At 39.4% G+C, this 13,830-nt stretch overlaps 1 protein-coding gene across 1 annotated transcript in view; it reads left to right on the plus strand.

Moving 5' to 3' along the window:
• Positions 1-13,830, plus strand: part of CPQ (carboxypeptidase Q) — a 125,000-nt gene that overhangs the window by 67,030 nt on the left and 44,140 nt on the right. Inside the window, exon 4 of the mRNA XM_062503183.1 lies at positions 4,915-5,026. Coding sequence (XP_062359167.1) covers positions 4,915-5,026 — 112 coding nt within the window. The remainder of the gene's footprint in view (positions 1-4,914; positions 5,027-13,830) is intronic.

Below are 13,830 nucleotides of genomic sequence, written 5' to 3' on the forward strand. Positions count from 1 at the left end.
ATACAGATGCTTGGAGTTTGAATGTGTCGTGACTAAAGATGCTTGATCTGGTTCTAATATCCTGTTTAGTTATTGCTCATACCCCGTGCAGCACTAGTGGCTGGGGACAGAGTGGTTGGACAGTGGCCAGGCAGGAAGGAACCTGGGGGTACTGATTGACAACAGGCTGAACGTGAGCCAGCAGTGCCCTGGTTGCCAAGAAGGCCAGTGGCATCCTGGCCTGGATCAGGAATGGTGTGGCCAGCAGGAGCAGGGAGGTCATTCTTCCCCTGTACTTGGCACTGGTGAGGCTGCACCTTGAGTGCTGTGTCCAGTTATGGGCCCCTCAGTTTAGGAAGGACCTTGAGATGCTGGAGCACGTCCAGAGAAGAGCAATAAGGCTGGTGAAGGGTCTGGAGCACAAGTCCCATGACGAGTGGCTGAGGGACCTGGCGTTATTTAGCCTGGAGAAAGGGAGGTTCAGGGGAGACCTTATTCTCTACAACTGCCTGAAAGGAGGCTGAAGCCAGGTAAGGCTTTGTCTCTTCTCCCAGGCAACCAGCAACAGGAGAACACAGTCTTAAACTGCACCGGGGATATTTATTTAGGTTGGATGTTAGGTAGAAGTTCTTCACATAAGGGGTGACTGGACACTGGAATGGGCTTCTCCAGGGAGATGGTGGAGTCACTGTCCCTGCAGGTGCCTAAGAAAAGACTGGATGTGGCATTTAGTGCTGTGGTCTAGTTGGCAAGGTGGAATTTGGTCATAGGTTGGACTTGATGATCTCAAAGGTCTTTTCCAAAGTAATTGGTTCTGTGATTCTTTGTGTATGTGATGCTTGTTTAAGTTTTCTGTCCTCTTGCAAGTTAAGGTACTCCTTATTTTCACTGTCTGCTGGAGGAAGATTTAAAGAAACTTTTCAGTGTTTTGAATAATGAAAGTTATTAGTATGCTTTTCTAAGAGAAATGTGTTGATAGGCAGATTACATCAATAAAGATTCTATTCTGTGAACCCAAACTTCCATCCATGAAGCCTTCTTCATCCATGAAGGGCAAAGATGAATGATGGCTTCATTACTCTTCCATTACTCTTCCATTACCTGATATACATCTGTCTCAGGGACATGAAATACCTCTGCATTGTGGTTTTCAAAACTTAATACAAATGTTATTCTAGATTAAATGATTGAAAATGTTGCTTATAGTTCTTTCCTATAATGTTTAATATTTAGGATCTCTAGGGTTTAACAAAAAATAGGATAGACATTTCTTAAAACTCCTTTTAATCAAGCAGAAGGTAGTTCACCTGCATTTTATGAAGTTGTTGCCTGACAAATGCAATTGGCCTGTGTCACCACATATGGAATGGGAGATTATTTTTAGTGGCATAAACCATCCTGCTTAGAAAAAGATGACATACACATGTATGTGAATGTGTGCTTCTTCTTCCTAATTTTCATGGGTTTAGAATATTATTTTTTTTAATATTTCAATATACTTGATTGAAATGTTGCACATGACCTAAAGGCATCCAATAGAGATCATCATGCTGATAGAGAAGGAAATAGAATAAGAAAGAAAAATCTAAAGTTGTGGTGTTGCGTGCAAGCTGTCTTGTCCTAAATTTATTTTTAGTCAGTTTGGCAAATATTTATTGCTGTATTTGTGCTGTCCTGCACAGTTGCTTGTGGTTCCTCTGCATATTTAAGCAAATACTTGAACTTACAGATACTTATAAGGCTTGTATTCTTCTATACCAGCGTTTCTGTGGGGATGTTTTGTGCAATGTGTTATTAGTGTCTGTGTAGATTTGGAGCTGAGAATCACGTAACAGCTTTGAAAGCAATGTGGAAAATGCAATAATCATATGTCCTTGATAGCTTTAACTGCCTTTGTTATTAGCCCACCTATACCGAGTATTATAACGCTATTATTTTATAATATTACTTTAAAGAATATAGTGGTTTAGAGCGAATTTCAGAAATATTTCCTTTCATTGCTGGACACATTCCATCTACTTAAAGACCAAGATAAACACAGTGGGTTTTGTTATTTTATAACTGTGTCTTATTTTAAGAATGTCTATGGCTATCAGCATGATCAGTGAAACTTTCATTTCAGCAGCTGCTACAAAAATGTGATTGTTTGTAAAAACAACTGTTTTGAAGAAACTTTCACATAGAGGCACAATGGTTGTATTTATGTAATTGCTCTTGGCAACAGCTTCAGTAAATTTACGTTGAAGTTCATCCATAAAATTAACTGACTTTCTCAATCCACTTGAACCTTGATCTGCTTCGGTGTAATGTTCTGGAGTTGGTGAAGAAGCTTTACAATTGGAGTCTGTAACCCCAAATGAGATTACACCACCTTCTTCTGATCCAGAATTTCCTGCTGTTGCAATATGTGTTGTTCCACAGAAATGAGGAGTAATTCCCTCTCAGACACTGTTGAGATTGCTCCCAGGGAACAGCGTTAGTGATGTATTCTTCCACTACTAAAGACAAGGCATCCTATTGTAAACTTGGTTCTCTCTCAATGAGTTTACAAACTTGTTCTAAATAATTCACTTCATCTTGAAGCTCTGTTTCCCTGGAGACAAAATAGTTATTTTCTTAAAACTAATTTTTGCTTTAAGAACAAAGAAACCACATGGTGATTTTGAAGCTGTGGAATAGACATCCTTTATACCACAAACAATTGGGTTTTCACTGAGAGCCTTTTCTGTTCTTTTTAAAAAATTATTATTCTTTGTGGATTCCTTATTAAGTGGACTTTATTGAGACTGCATCAGTTGGCTGCAGAGTGTGGTGGTGTTTGAGCTCTCTCCTGCATAGGCAGTTTGCAGTGGGGCTGCACGTTCAGGAATGAACATCAGAATTCCTTCATGCATTGCCCTCACCACCAGCAAGTGTGAACATGTGCATAGTCCTCCCTTAGAAGAAAGCAACAGGAGCAGCCACAGTGAGCATTTCTCTTCTCTGCTCTCATTTCAGAAACATTTCTACCTCCAAAGCTGGCACTGCTTTTCTCAGATGATCTGGTTTCAAGCTGTGTTGCTATTAAGTACTTCTACTGCAGGGCAGTGTCCCTTGGAAAACGTGCTGTTTGCAATCTTTTGTGTTGGCCCTTCGAGGATCATGGCATTAAATCATTAAATCACAAAATCACAGGAATACCCCTGACAAATTCTGAGGCTTTTACAGAGGGGCCGTCCTTCCAAGTTTAAGCACTTTTGAAGGAGGGGAGGTTGTGGAATAAAGATTGCAGCATGTCTATTTTCTACCAAGATGAGTCTGTGCAGGAAAACAAACACATGTTAAGGCTGGATAACCAGAAAAGAGAGTTGAGGTATGAGAAGGAAAGAGTAAGCTGCTCTTCAGATTTTTTTGCTTCTAAGGCATGACTGTTCTGTTTTTTGTAACACACACATTTATAAAGATCTCACAGACTCTTTTCAAAATTTAAAGGGGTTTGGTGCATTCTGGTTGGACCCATGGCAGTTCAATGGTTATGATTAGTACTTTCTTATGGCCTTTGTTTAATACCATGGGTATTTCAGATATGTTACCTAAATTTGTGTTTGATTAGATGCAAAAAACACTGTTGTATGATGAGTACTTGATACGTTTTATCTTGCTGTGATAGTCCATTAATTTTACTAACCAGTGAAAACAGATTTATCTGACATGAAGAACAAAATAGAGATCCTGTTTGGGCTTCAGGTTACTTCCTTGCAATGTTTACTTCATTCTTTACAGAATACACTCTTACCTTGCAGGAGTTATAGCAGGAAAAACTCATTATGTTCTCATTTTCAGTGCTACACTAATTGTCTGGTGATGAATGGTAGATGAGATAATATGCCAGGAGATCCTCATCCCTTAGGGAGAAGAAGGTGGCAGAAAGAATGAATATTTTCTACATTTTTACATTTACATGGATCCCACAACTCTGAGACTTGTTTGGTATCAGCTAACCAGAGAGTGGGAAGCATCCTTTGTGTATGGCCAGTTCTGAGCCAAGCACAGGTGAATGCTGCAGGATCTCCTTCAGTTTTTTCCTTAGTGCTGAGTTGTCATAGGTTGAACGCATCCTGCTCTTGGTTTTGGGCTGTTGCTCCATTTTACACACTGCCTGCTTGGCTCAGAGTTTTTGTCATTCTTTGACCTTTTCATAGTAATAATAGATCCATCAGCCTTCAGCTCAAGGTCCAGTAGGAGGACTGTCACACTTGTGGTATTTCTCTAACGCTGCTTGTCAGCATTTGAAAGGTTCAGATCTAGGAGTGGATGTTTCTGGAGATGCCCATGCTACTATTCTCTACTGTAGTCACAAAACCTTATTTGCAGAAAACCCATCTGGGACTTGCTACCATGTTTTAAAATAGTCTTGTGACTAATGGAACTGTAAAAGATCTTGTGATTGTTGTAGCACATAGGGGATCTGGTAATAAATTAGAGGTCCTTTGTGACAAGTACCATAGATATATACTAAAACAAAAACCTCTGGGAGTGCTTCAATCTAAGTTCATATTTTTTCCTTATGCACTCAAAAATAGGATTAATCAAATTTCATGCCTAAGGGCTTAAACAGATGGAATACGAAAGAAAATTTCACCAGTCAGCAGTGTAATAGTCCCGCATCTCTGGAAAGTATGCACTTCTATAATGTATGAGATAAAACCTTTCATTTAGACATTTCTCACAGCTTATCTAGTTTCACTTAGGCAGTAGTTTAAAGTAGTAGAATCGCAGATTAATGTTCAACAACTAGAGAACAATGTTTAATTTTATTTGAAATATTTCTTTCCTTCTGTTTTAAATGAAAATGCCAACTTTGTGACAGAATCATTAAAATGCTTAAATGCTAAACAGAATTTTCTGATTCAGTGTTTTCATGTAGATGTGTTTTTTTCACAACTGCTTTTCCAGGTTGTATTGCTCAGTGGACATCTGGATAGCTGGGACGTTGGGCAGGGAGCTATGGATGATGGTGGTGGAGCATTTATATCATGGGAAGCATTATCACTCATTAAGGATCTGGGTAAATCTTTAATTTAAAAATATTTTTAATGCATTACATTTCCAGGACATTTTGTATGATGTATAAACTGTATTTTCTATTTTATCCATGTCTCTGAGCACAAATATTAATTTTGTCATTGTACCCTTCAAAACTAGTTCAAAACAGACTTTTTAGATTGTTGAGTTGATATCCAAGGATGCTTTCCCCCCTTCATCAGATGGAATCTATTTTTCCTCCTTATTGCCTATTTCCATAAATGTAACCTGTGGTGAAGAGGAATGCCCGACCTATTTATTAGAAACTAAAATCAGCTGCTGCTCCTGCTCTTAGCTCTGGCAGCCTTTAAACAATAAAAATTTTCATTGTAATCAGTGGAAGGATTTGTGCACTTCAGCAATCTCACTCTTTCTTGAAGAGCTCTTTGTAGACAAGTTCTATTATGTGATTAGCTGTTTGCAGTCATGAACATCAGATATCCCTGTGAGTTCCTGTTCCTTTATTTTGCATTGTTTGAACCTCAGTCTCTCAATTTCCTAGCCTTGGAATGATTGGATTATCAATCTGTAACTAAAACAGAGTACATCTGTTTAAATTTTTGGACTTTTAAAAGCAAACTAAACAGGATTTTTCTACAAAGAATCCAAGTGTACTCCTTCTTTTAGTGTTTTGAAGTATTTTTTGTGAAGCTTGGAAAATTGGCTGTGTTTCCTCCACCTTTAAGGAAAAGAAAGTTATTCTGCTGTGTTTGGTACACTATTCTATTCAGAATAAACTGTTGTGTGTTTCTTAAGGGCAAGTTCATGGTGGCATTGTGTAATTTTTATTCACTAGGTTTCCCTTCACGCATGACTGAAATGCATCACTTTTTTCTTGTTTAAATATTTGATTTCCTCTGGTAGCAGCCTGTGTGTTTGCTGTGCAACCTGTGGTGAAATGCTGTTCTCTCAGCTGGGAAATGCTGGAGCCTTTGCTGATGCCCTCTGTTCTGGGCAGCTGTTGTGTTCTGCTCTTGTTGTACCTGCAGGAACATAAGGCTGGGAGAGGACTTGTGGGTCTTTATTGCTGTAGATAAGCAAGGGGTATATGCCTTTTACTAACTGGCCTCCATAGTAGATTGATTAATGCAGATTTTATATCTTATGCATTTGAAATTTGACCAAAAAACAAAAAAGAAAAAAAAAAGGACAGCCAAATAAAAAGATGTGAAGATTTTGTGAGAAACAAATCAGTGACTTTTATGTAAAATCAATTCCACAGATTGTGTTTTGAATGAGCATTGTGTTTTGAACTCTGGAGACTTTCATATCCTCTTGAGCCCTGATAAATTTAGTCTCGCACTAGTCCACCAAATATATTTGAAAAGAAGATAAGCTAACTCAGTTGGCCCTATGCATGTGCAGAAATTTTTTACTGTGTCCAGGGAGTCTTAAAGCCATGGTGCATTGTGTAGCCATAAAAACTGTCTGCATTTACCAGAGTATAACTGATCTTACAGCTGTAGTGATATGATCCTCAAGCTGAAATAAGCATTCTGAAATATGATTTCTAGAATATGTATTTATATTGTGCAGTAAGAAATAATTCCAGTATTTCTGCCATGGTCTGGTTAATGAAAGCAAAATACTATTACACTATTAAAGCAGGTTTTTCAGTGATGGTCTAATAGCATTTAATCATGATATCACTGTGACCCTTGGATGTGGCTTATGGACAAGACACAAATCATGCCCATTACTTTGGATTCTGAAAATTTCATGTAATACTTGAAAAATATTATAGTTTAAATGCAATTCCATACTTTCAACATAGCCTCCTCCCAAAACCATTTAATAGTTATTGGCTGAGGATCGAGTACATGAAATTAATTGAAAAATCATTAAAATTATGGTGTAAGATGTTAAGATTTTATTTTAAGCAATAACATTTTCTTGCCTCAAGTAAATTTTTAATAGTTCTTGCTTTTCTTTCTAAGTAAATCAGTTATTTAATGTACTGGCCTTTATATTTCCTCACATTTCCTGAATCATCAGAGTTAGCTTTTTTTTTTTTAACTGAGGTGGCAATTTCTGTGCCATATTGGTATATTTTTTCTTTTTGTTTTGTTTTGATTTTGGTTTTTTTAGCTTTTCAGACACCATAATTGTTAGACACTCCCTACAAGGACATTTACCAGTCCAGCACAATCTGAAATAGTTCTACATAGTCTTCAAGACTTTGAACATTTGTTAGCTTTTTTTTTTTCCATTTCCATTTTGACTTCATATTAATGTTGTTTCTTTATGAGGGAAAGGCAACTATAAGAAAGTCAAATTGAACTGAAACTGATTTGCATTGTATTAGCAGAGAGTGGAATAAAAGCATTTTATTGATATAAAATCCCATGTATAAATTTCAGAAGAGTAGTGCCTCTAAAAACATAGGGACAATTGTAATCTGCTGTAGTTTTTGAACACTGTTTAAAGTTATAACCATTGAGTTAGCTCTGGAAAGTAGAAGAGCTAGTAAGTGGAAAATTTCAGTCTGTCTGAATACTTTGCTTCTAATAGCTGTAATATCTCTCTGCCTGTCTTCCATAGTGGGATGATGGGAAGGGGGTACCTGCTGGTGGTGCCATTCCCTCTCATCCTTCTTCAGGGAGGAAGCACAGGCAGAAAATTCAGAGCAAATGTCAACTTCTAGATAGTTACATTTCAACAAGGTGAATCTTGTTTAACAAGGTGCTATGTTTTCTGTGTAGCTTCAATTTCACTCTGAAAACATCCCCTTCAGCAATGTATAGTTAAACATCAGTACCAGCTTGTGCATGTGTTGGTGCCCAGGCTGGCTGTAGACATCTTCTGACCAGAGTAAAGAAAAGCGTTTTCCTTAGTGCATCCATATCAAGTTCTCTGTATCAACCAAATTCTCATGGCTGCTTGCTTTGCTGGTAGCTAATCTTAGAAAATTCACTAACTAATGGTCATACTGAATATTGGTGTTCAAAGGGGTCTTTTCTCACTGATAATAATGAAGTTTAATGAAGCATGAAGGAAAGAAAAACATGAATTAAATTCTTGAGGCTTACATATGCCACTGATAGGCAAGATCTGTGGCAAGCTGCTTCGTGTCTGATGTGCTTAAAAAAGGAAGAACTGGAAACGTTTCCACAGAAGTTGCTTATGTGAAGAAACATGAACATTTCAGCTGGTTAATTCTCCTTATTCCTTTTACTGGGAATAAAGACATTTTTAGAGTTGCTGAGGCAGTTTGTGAACTGGTAAACTCCCTTTCCTTCAGGGAAGCCAAGGCTGTTGTGATTAGCTGAGGATTTCTGATGCTTAAGAAATTACCCTTTTATACTTGCAGACAGAGTGTCCGTGGCAGTAAACTTGTGCAATGTGCAGTTTGTCCTCCACAATGTCTGACTGCTGCTGCCCTGCCCAGCCTTCTGCAGGTTTTAATATTTTGATCTATTTTAACTAATTTAGATGGAGGCATAAAAATATTTAGAATAGGCAGTTCTAATATACTCTTCAAATGGGTGACTAGGGAGAGATGGACAAGTGCATTTATGTCCCACCTGAGGAGAGGCAGGAAGAAGGCACTTTTATTCTTTTCTTAAAGATGGCAAACACCTGGTGACCAGAACATTGTGGTAACCACCATTCTCTTTCCTTTTAATCTGTCTGCAAACTCTGTGTGGTAGATTGCAAATATCTCCATGGCAATATTTGGGAGGGTTATTTGGGGTAATTAAGAGATGATGGGAAGACACTGGAAGTGTTTCTGAGAGGAAAGGCTAAGAGGTTCCCATCTTTAAGCTGAGGGAATCCATGAAGTGTTGTGTGAGCTGTAATGTTGTGTGATGAAGGCCTTTGGAAGCTGTAGGAGAGACAGCACTCAAGAAAATTGTGGTTTTCTATTTTACAGAACAGCAGCTGTGTTGCTAATTACAGCCTAGAAGTCTCAAACCCAACTTGTTTTCAGGTTGCATTTATAATTCTAAAATTTTGTTTGTTAGTTTATGTGCTAAAAAGAGCATCTCTGGGGCTGGCCAATGTAATTTGCCTCAGCATTTTCATGTTAGTCTGGTTAGTGCTCTGGTGTCATTTGAAACAAAGCTTCTCATGTCCCTCTCTCACACAAGGTTTACAAAAGAAGTTGCTTTTCCAGCGAGATGAAAGACTAGCTAAGCAGCTACACACAGAACATCACCATAAAATCCCACAAAATTTATTTTGCTGCCATCTTTTGTCTTTGACTGGACAGTTTGCAGGACTTGATCCTGCTTTGGATGTTGGTTATTAGTTTCTGTGAAGGAGATATTTGTGCTCCTTTCCCAGCATTTCAAGCCTGCAGCTCTTCTTGCTCGGGTGTCATCCTTGTGTACAGGGTATTTGAGCAAGAAGCAGCTAGTAGATATATAGTGCTATCAGAGCTTTAGCCAGTGCTACCTCTTTGCCCCTAATCCAGCTGTGCTCCCCCATTGCTTGGCTGAGGGGCATTTCCCAGCTGAGGCCACAGGTGTTCTGCCCTCCTCCAGCCCTGCCAAAGCCACCTCACACTAGCCCTGGACATGTGAGCCTTTCATCCCTAAAGGGAGCTTGAAGGGACGGAATAATGACAATAATAGAGAAAGGTCTTTAGAAGGTGGTTGTATGGCAGTGGCAGGTTTCCAAACATAGTATTTTAAGTCTCCTAACAGCAGTAGGGAGCCTACTGGAGTTAGAAGTCCAGTTGATTTTGATGGATGAATTTCAGTGCTTCTGAAAAACTTCAGAAATGATAACTGCTATGTCTCTTTTTAATTAAAACATCTGGAATTAATTTTTTTTCTGTTGAGAATAAAAACTGATTGCATATGTTACTTGATACTCCAGTCTAGTTTCTTTTCAGAGTGCCATCTCTGCTAGCGCAGGAGGAATCAGTCAACAGGTTCTTTGTTGACATCCCAGGTTCCTTTCAGCAACGTTTACCCACAAGCTCTTTTTCTTTGTTCAAGCAATGTGTTTTGTACCTTTACCTGGCTATGTTTGGGTCTCTCTTGCTTCACTGCTAGCCAACTCTCTGTGTCCTGCCAAGCCTGAAGGTGCATACCTACCCATGAGCTACTGCTCAATCTGGGGACATCTTCAGAAGTCAATGGCTGAGCTGCAAATTTTTCAAATGACCAACTTTTCCTCTTTCTCTTCAATTGCCAGTGAATGCTATCTGAAACCCCTGCTTCTACTGAAGCAGTTGGTGAAGACTCCAGGAAAGGCTACACACCAAAGACCGCTGTAGTGGTGGGTTGTGATACAGAGTGAACACTTCCCTGCTTGTGCTGTTGTGTTGTGCACTGAGCCCATGTTCAGTCATGTCTGCAGGCTGCCTTAGACCAGGAGGTCTCCTGCTTGGACTGAGGCTCAAAGTGCTTCTGAGAGTCCTGTTCTTCTATGTAAGAAAACACTTGCTATGGGGAGCTGTCAGAGCCAGTGAATACCAGCAGTGAAGTAGATGAACAGGGAGCATTTTCCTCTTTCACACCCAGGGTAGGATGGTGATGCTGTTGCTTCTAGATTAGCTTGATGAAGGAAGAATGATTGTTGACAAAATCTAATCCCAGTCATCACACCTTTTACACATCTTTCCTGCATTCCTAGACGATGATGAAATATGAAAAAGGGAGAAATATATGGTGATAGATGATATGTGCTCTTTCCCCTCTTTTGCCTATTTGCCAGCATTAAGCTGAACTGGGGTTTCATAAATCAGCTTTCCTATAGATGTAGACACAGATCTGGCACAACCAAATTACTGTTTCATAGGAAAAAGAGACAGAAAACTACAGAAATGTTTTCAAAGCAATGCATGTAAGAATTTTAAGGTACTAACTGAGTTATTATTACTCATAAGGAGTTGATTAGACAATTTTTCCCCCTTAAAACTTATTTAAAATTGAAATTGTAACTCTCATCTAAATTATACCCGTGACTAATGCAAGTGGAAAACCATTCGACAGATCTTTACGCAGTTCACTGTAGTCTTTGTATGAAGTTACATTTCTCCAGTCCAAATTCACTGGCTAATATATGAGGACTAAAGACATGTCTTATTAAAAATATGATTGCCAGAGCAATTCCTTTTCTTCTAGTTTAATTGAAGTCATATAAATGCAGTTTCAACGTGCTTGCAAAATATTTTGTTAAATATATTTCTGAATTTCTTGTGGTGGTGTAGTTATTTGCTGTCTAGTGGATACATTGTGAAACATAATTAAATTACTAGTTTTACAATTTCTGTTGGTTTTTTTCTTTAATCAAATATGTCTGATATTAACTTCTTGTTCTTGCATTCTTTTCACTTTTCCAAAGCTGAGAATTTTATTCTGACCTTCACGTTTTCAATTCTGCTAAATCTACTTGGTATGAAATATCTGCATATGCTGTTACACTACAAATGCTTTATTTCTTCATTTTAACATTTGGTTGAATGCATATTTAGCAAGTACTTAGATCTTCAATTTTCATACTGTGTGTTGACATAGCAGAGGGGCGACTGCAAACATAAAAGGTTGCTAATCTGGTGGTAAATTTAGATATACAGCCCTCAATAGCAATTTTGCCCTCTGTCTTGTGGACTGCTACTTCTCTGCAAGCTTTTTGCAGAAAATTCAAGAAAAAATCTAAGCTTTGATTATCTATAAAAATCTTAAAAATCTGACAATGCTGGCTGTTGTGTCTTATTGTTTTTTCTTTCAAATCTTTGACACGATTGACATGGTGAAGTGCTGAAATCCTTCCCAAATGAAGTAAGGGACGTTTTGTCCTTAGTGTCAATTTTTTTTAAGGTGTAAATTTTCAACATGGAGACAGAAGTGTGCGTGCTTCATTTTCTGACTCATCAGCTCCCAGAATAGCCTAACAGATTTGTTTTCTAATCCAAAGAGTGGGCCAGTAGAGGCAGAATACAGACCCGCCTCTCATTAAGACCAAACCGTGTCTGATATTTGTAATCCCAGAGAATGTGGGAGTGGGCTCCACATTGCTTTTTCTGCTCCGTAATTTGATGAGATCACAAATACCCTTAAGGAAGAATGTGTTCCTGAAGAGGAGTAAAGTGTGTTTGAAAGGTGGACAGTGTCTTATTCCTTTTGTGGGACTCGGAGAACACATTGACAAGACCAGAGCAAGGCATGGGGTGGAGGAGGAGTTCTCTGCTGACTCTATGCTTTGCTTTTTTACACAGGCAAGTTTGTATTTCCTTTTATTCTCCTTACTTTTTTTTTTCCTCTTTTTTTTTTTGGGTACACATGACTTGTAAGGGCTTCATTGACACTGCACGAACCAGTTCTTAGTTTAAAATCCCATGTGCAGACGAGCACATTTGGCAGTACTTCTCATCTGAAGTGCCCCTGAGCTGTGCCTGCAGGTGGCAGGAAGGTGTCCACAGAGAAACCCTCCCTCTGGCACTGCTGCTGCCTGACTTGCAGCCTGTAAGCACCAGGCTCTGGGCTTGGCTTCCCTCTTTCCTCCCTCACCTCCCCAGCCAAAAGGCTTAATCCATGTTATTTTTAGTTTCTAGACTTGAAAATCATTCACAGATTTCCCCTCCAATCTTGTATACCCAGCTCCTTCCTTCACATTTCCTTTTGGATATTGCATTGCTTTTTAAAAATGTATCTATCTGGAACCTCTCCCATTTCCCTTCTCCACTTTTCTGTAAATCTGCCCTCCTGTCATAAGATCACCAGCCTCCCTCAAAACAGGAAAAGAAAATTGCTTGTATAATCCCAGCATTTTGCTGCATTGCTTCAAGGCTGCTGGTACTCTGCAAATCTGGTCCTTCCCTAGACTGGCTCACCTTGGGCACTGCTGTGCCCCTCTGCCCTCTGTGAAGGGCCTGTCCAAACATCTGCTCACAGTCTGTGCCAGTGGCAGAGTCGAGTCCTCTCAACCCCCAAAACATGTTTCTGAGCAAGCAAACAGCCCCAGGCGAGGCTGAGCTGCTGTATCCAGTTTGTCTCATCACTCCACTTTGATTTTCTCCTCCCCAGCCCCAGACCTGACCATTTTCTGTCTTCTTCCTGCAATGGTTCATCTCTTCTGCTCCATACCTCATCTCTCTTTACTGCCGACTTTTGACACTCAGAGGTTTACTTGCTTCCCCAGTGCTATTTTTTTGCAGTGCTTTGTCGCAGTGCCACAAAAAGAAGCTGTCAACAGACAAAAATCAAGGAGATTGCACTGCATTGACTGATTTGAGAAGGAAAAGCAAGTTTCTGAAGCCAAGAGCTGTTTCCCATGTCTTGTTTGAGCTTCACTATAGAATTAGAAATACGTTATAATCAAGCTAAAAGGTTTTTTTCAGCTGTTCTTTGCCTTGCTTTTGGAAGCTTTTAGCTTTGAAGCTCTGCAAAGAAGGACTTGAGGGTACTAATTGGTGAGGGTGAACATGACCTGGCAATGTGCACTTGTAGCCCAGAAAGCCAAATATGTCCTGGGCTGCATCCAAAACAACGTGGCCAGCAGGGTGGGAGAGGGGATTCTGCATCTCTGGTCTCCCTTTGTGAGACCCCATCTATCCAACTCTGAACACCCCAGAATAAGAAGGATGTGGACATGCTGGGGTGAGTGCAGAGGAGGGCCATGTAGATGATTAGGATAGAGCACCTCTCCTATGAGGAAAGGCTGAGGGAATTTCAATTGTTTAGCCTGGAGAAGAGAAGGCTTTGGAATGACCTGATTGTGGCTTTCCAGTACCTGAAGGGAACCTGCAGGAAAGATGAGAGTCTATTTAGTCTATTTAGAAGAGCATGTTATGACAGGGCAGTGGCTTCAAACTTAGAGAGGGTAGGTTTGGAT

The sequence above is a fragment of the Cinclus cinclus genome, chromosome 1, assembly GCF_963662255.1.
Source record: "Cinclus cinclus chromosome 1, bCinCin1.1, whole genome shotgun sequence".
NCBI classification, from domain to species: domain Eukaryota; kingdom Metazoa; phylum Chordata; class Aves; order Passeriformes; family Cinclidae; genus Cinclus; species Cinclus cinclus.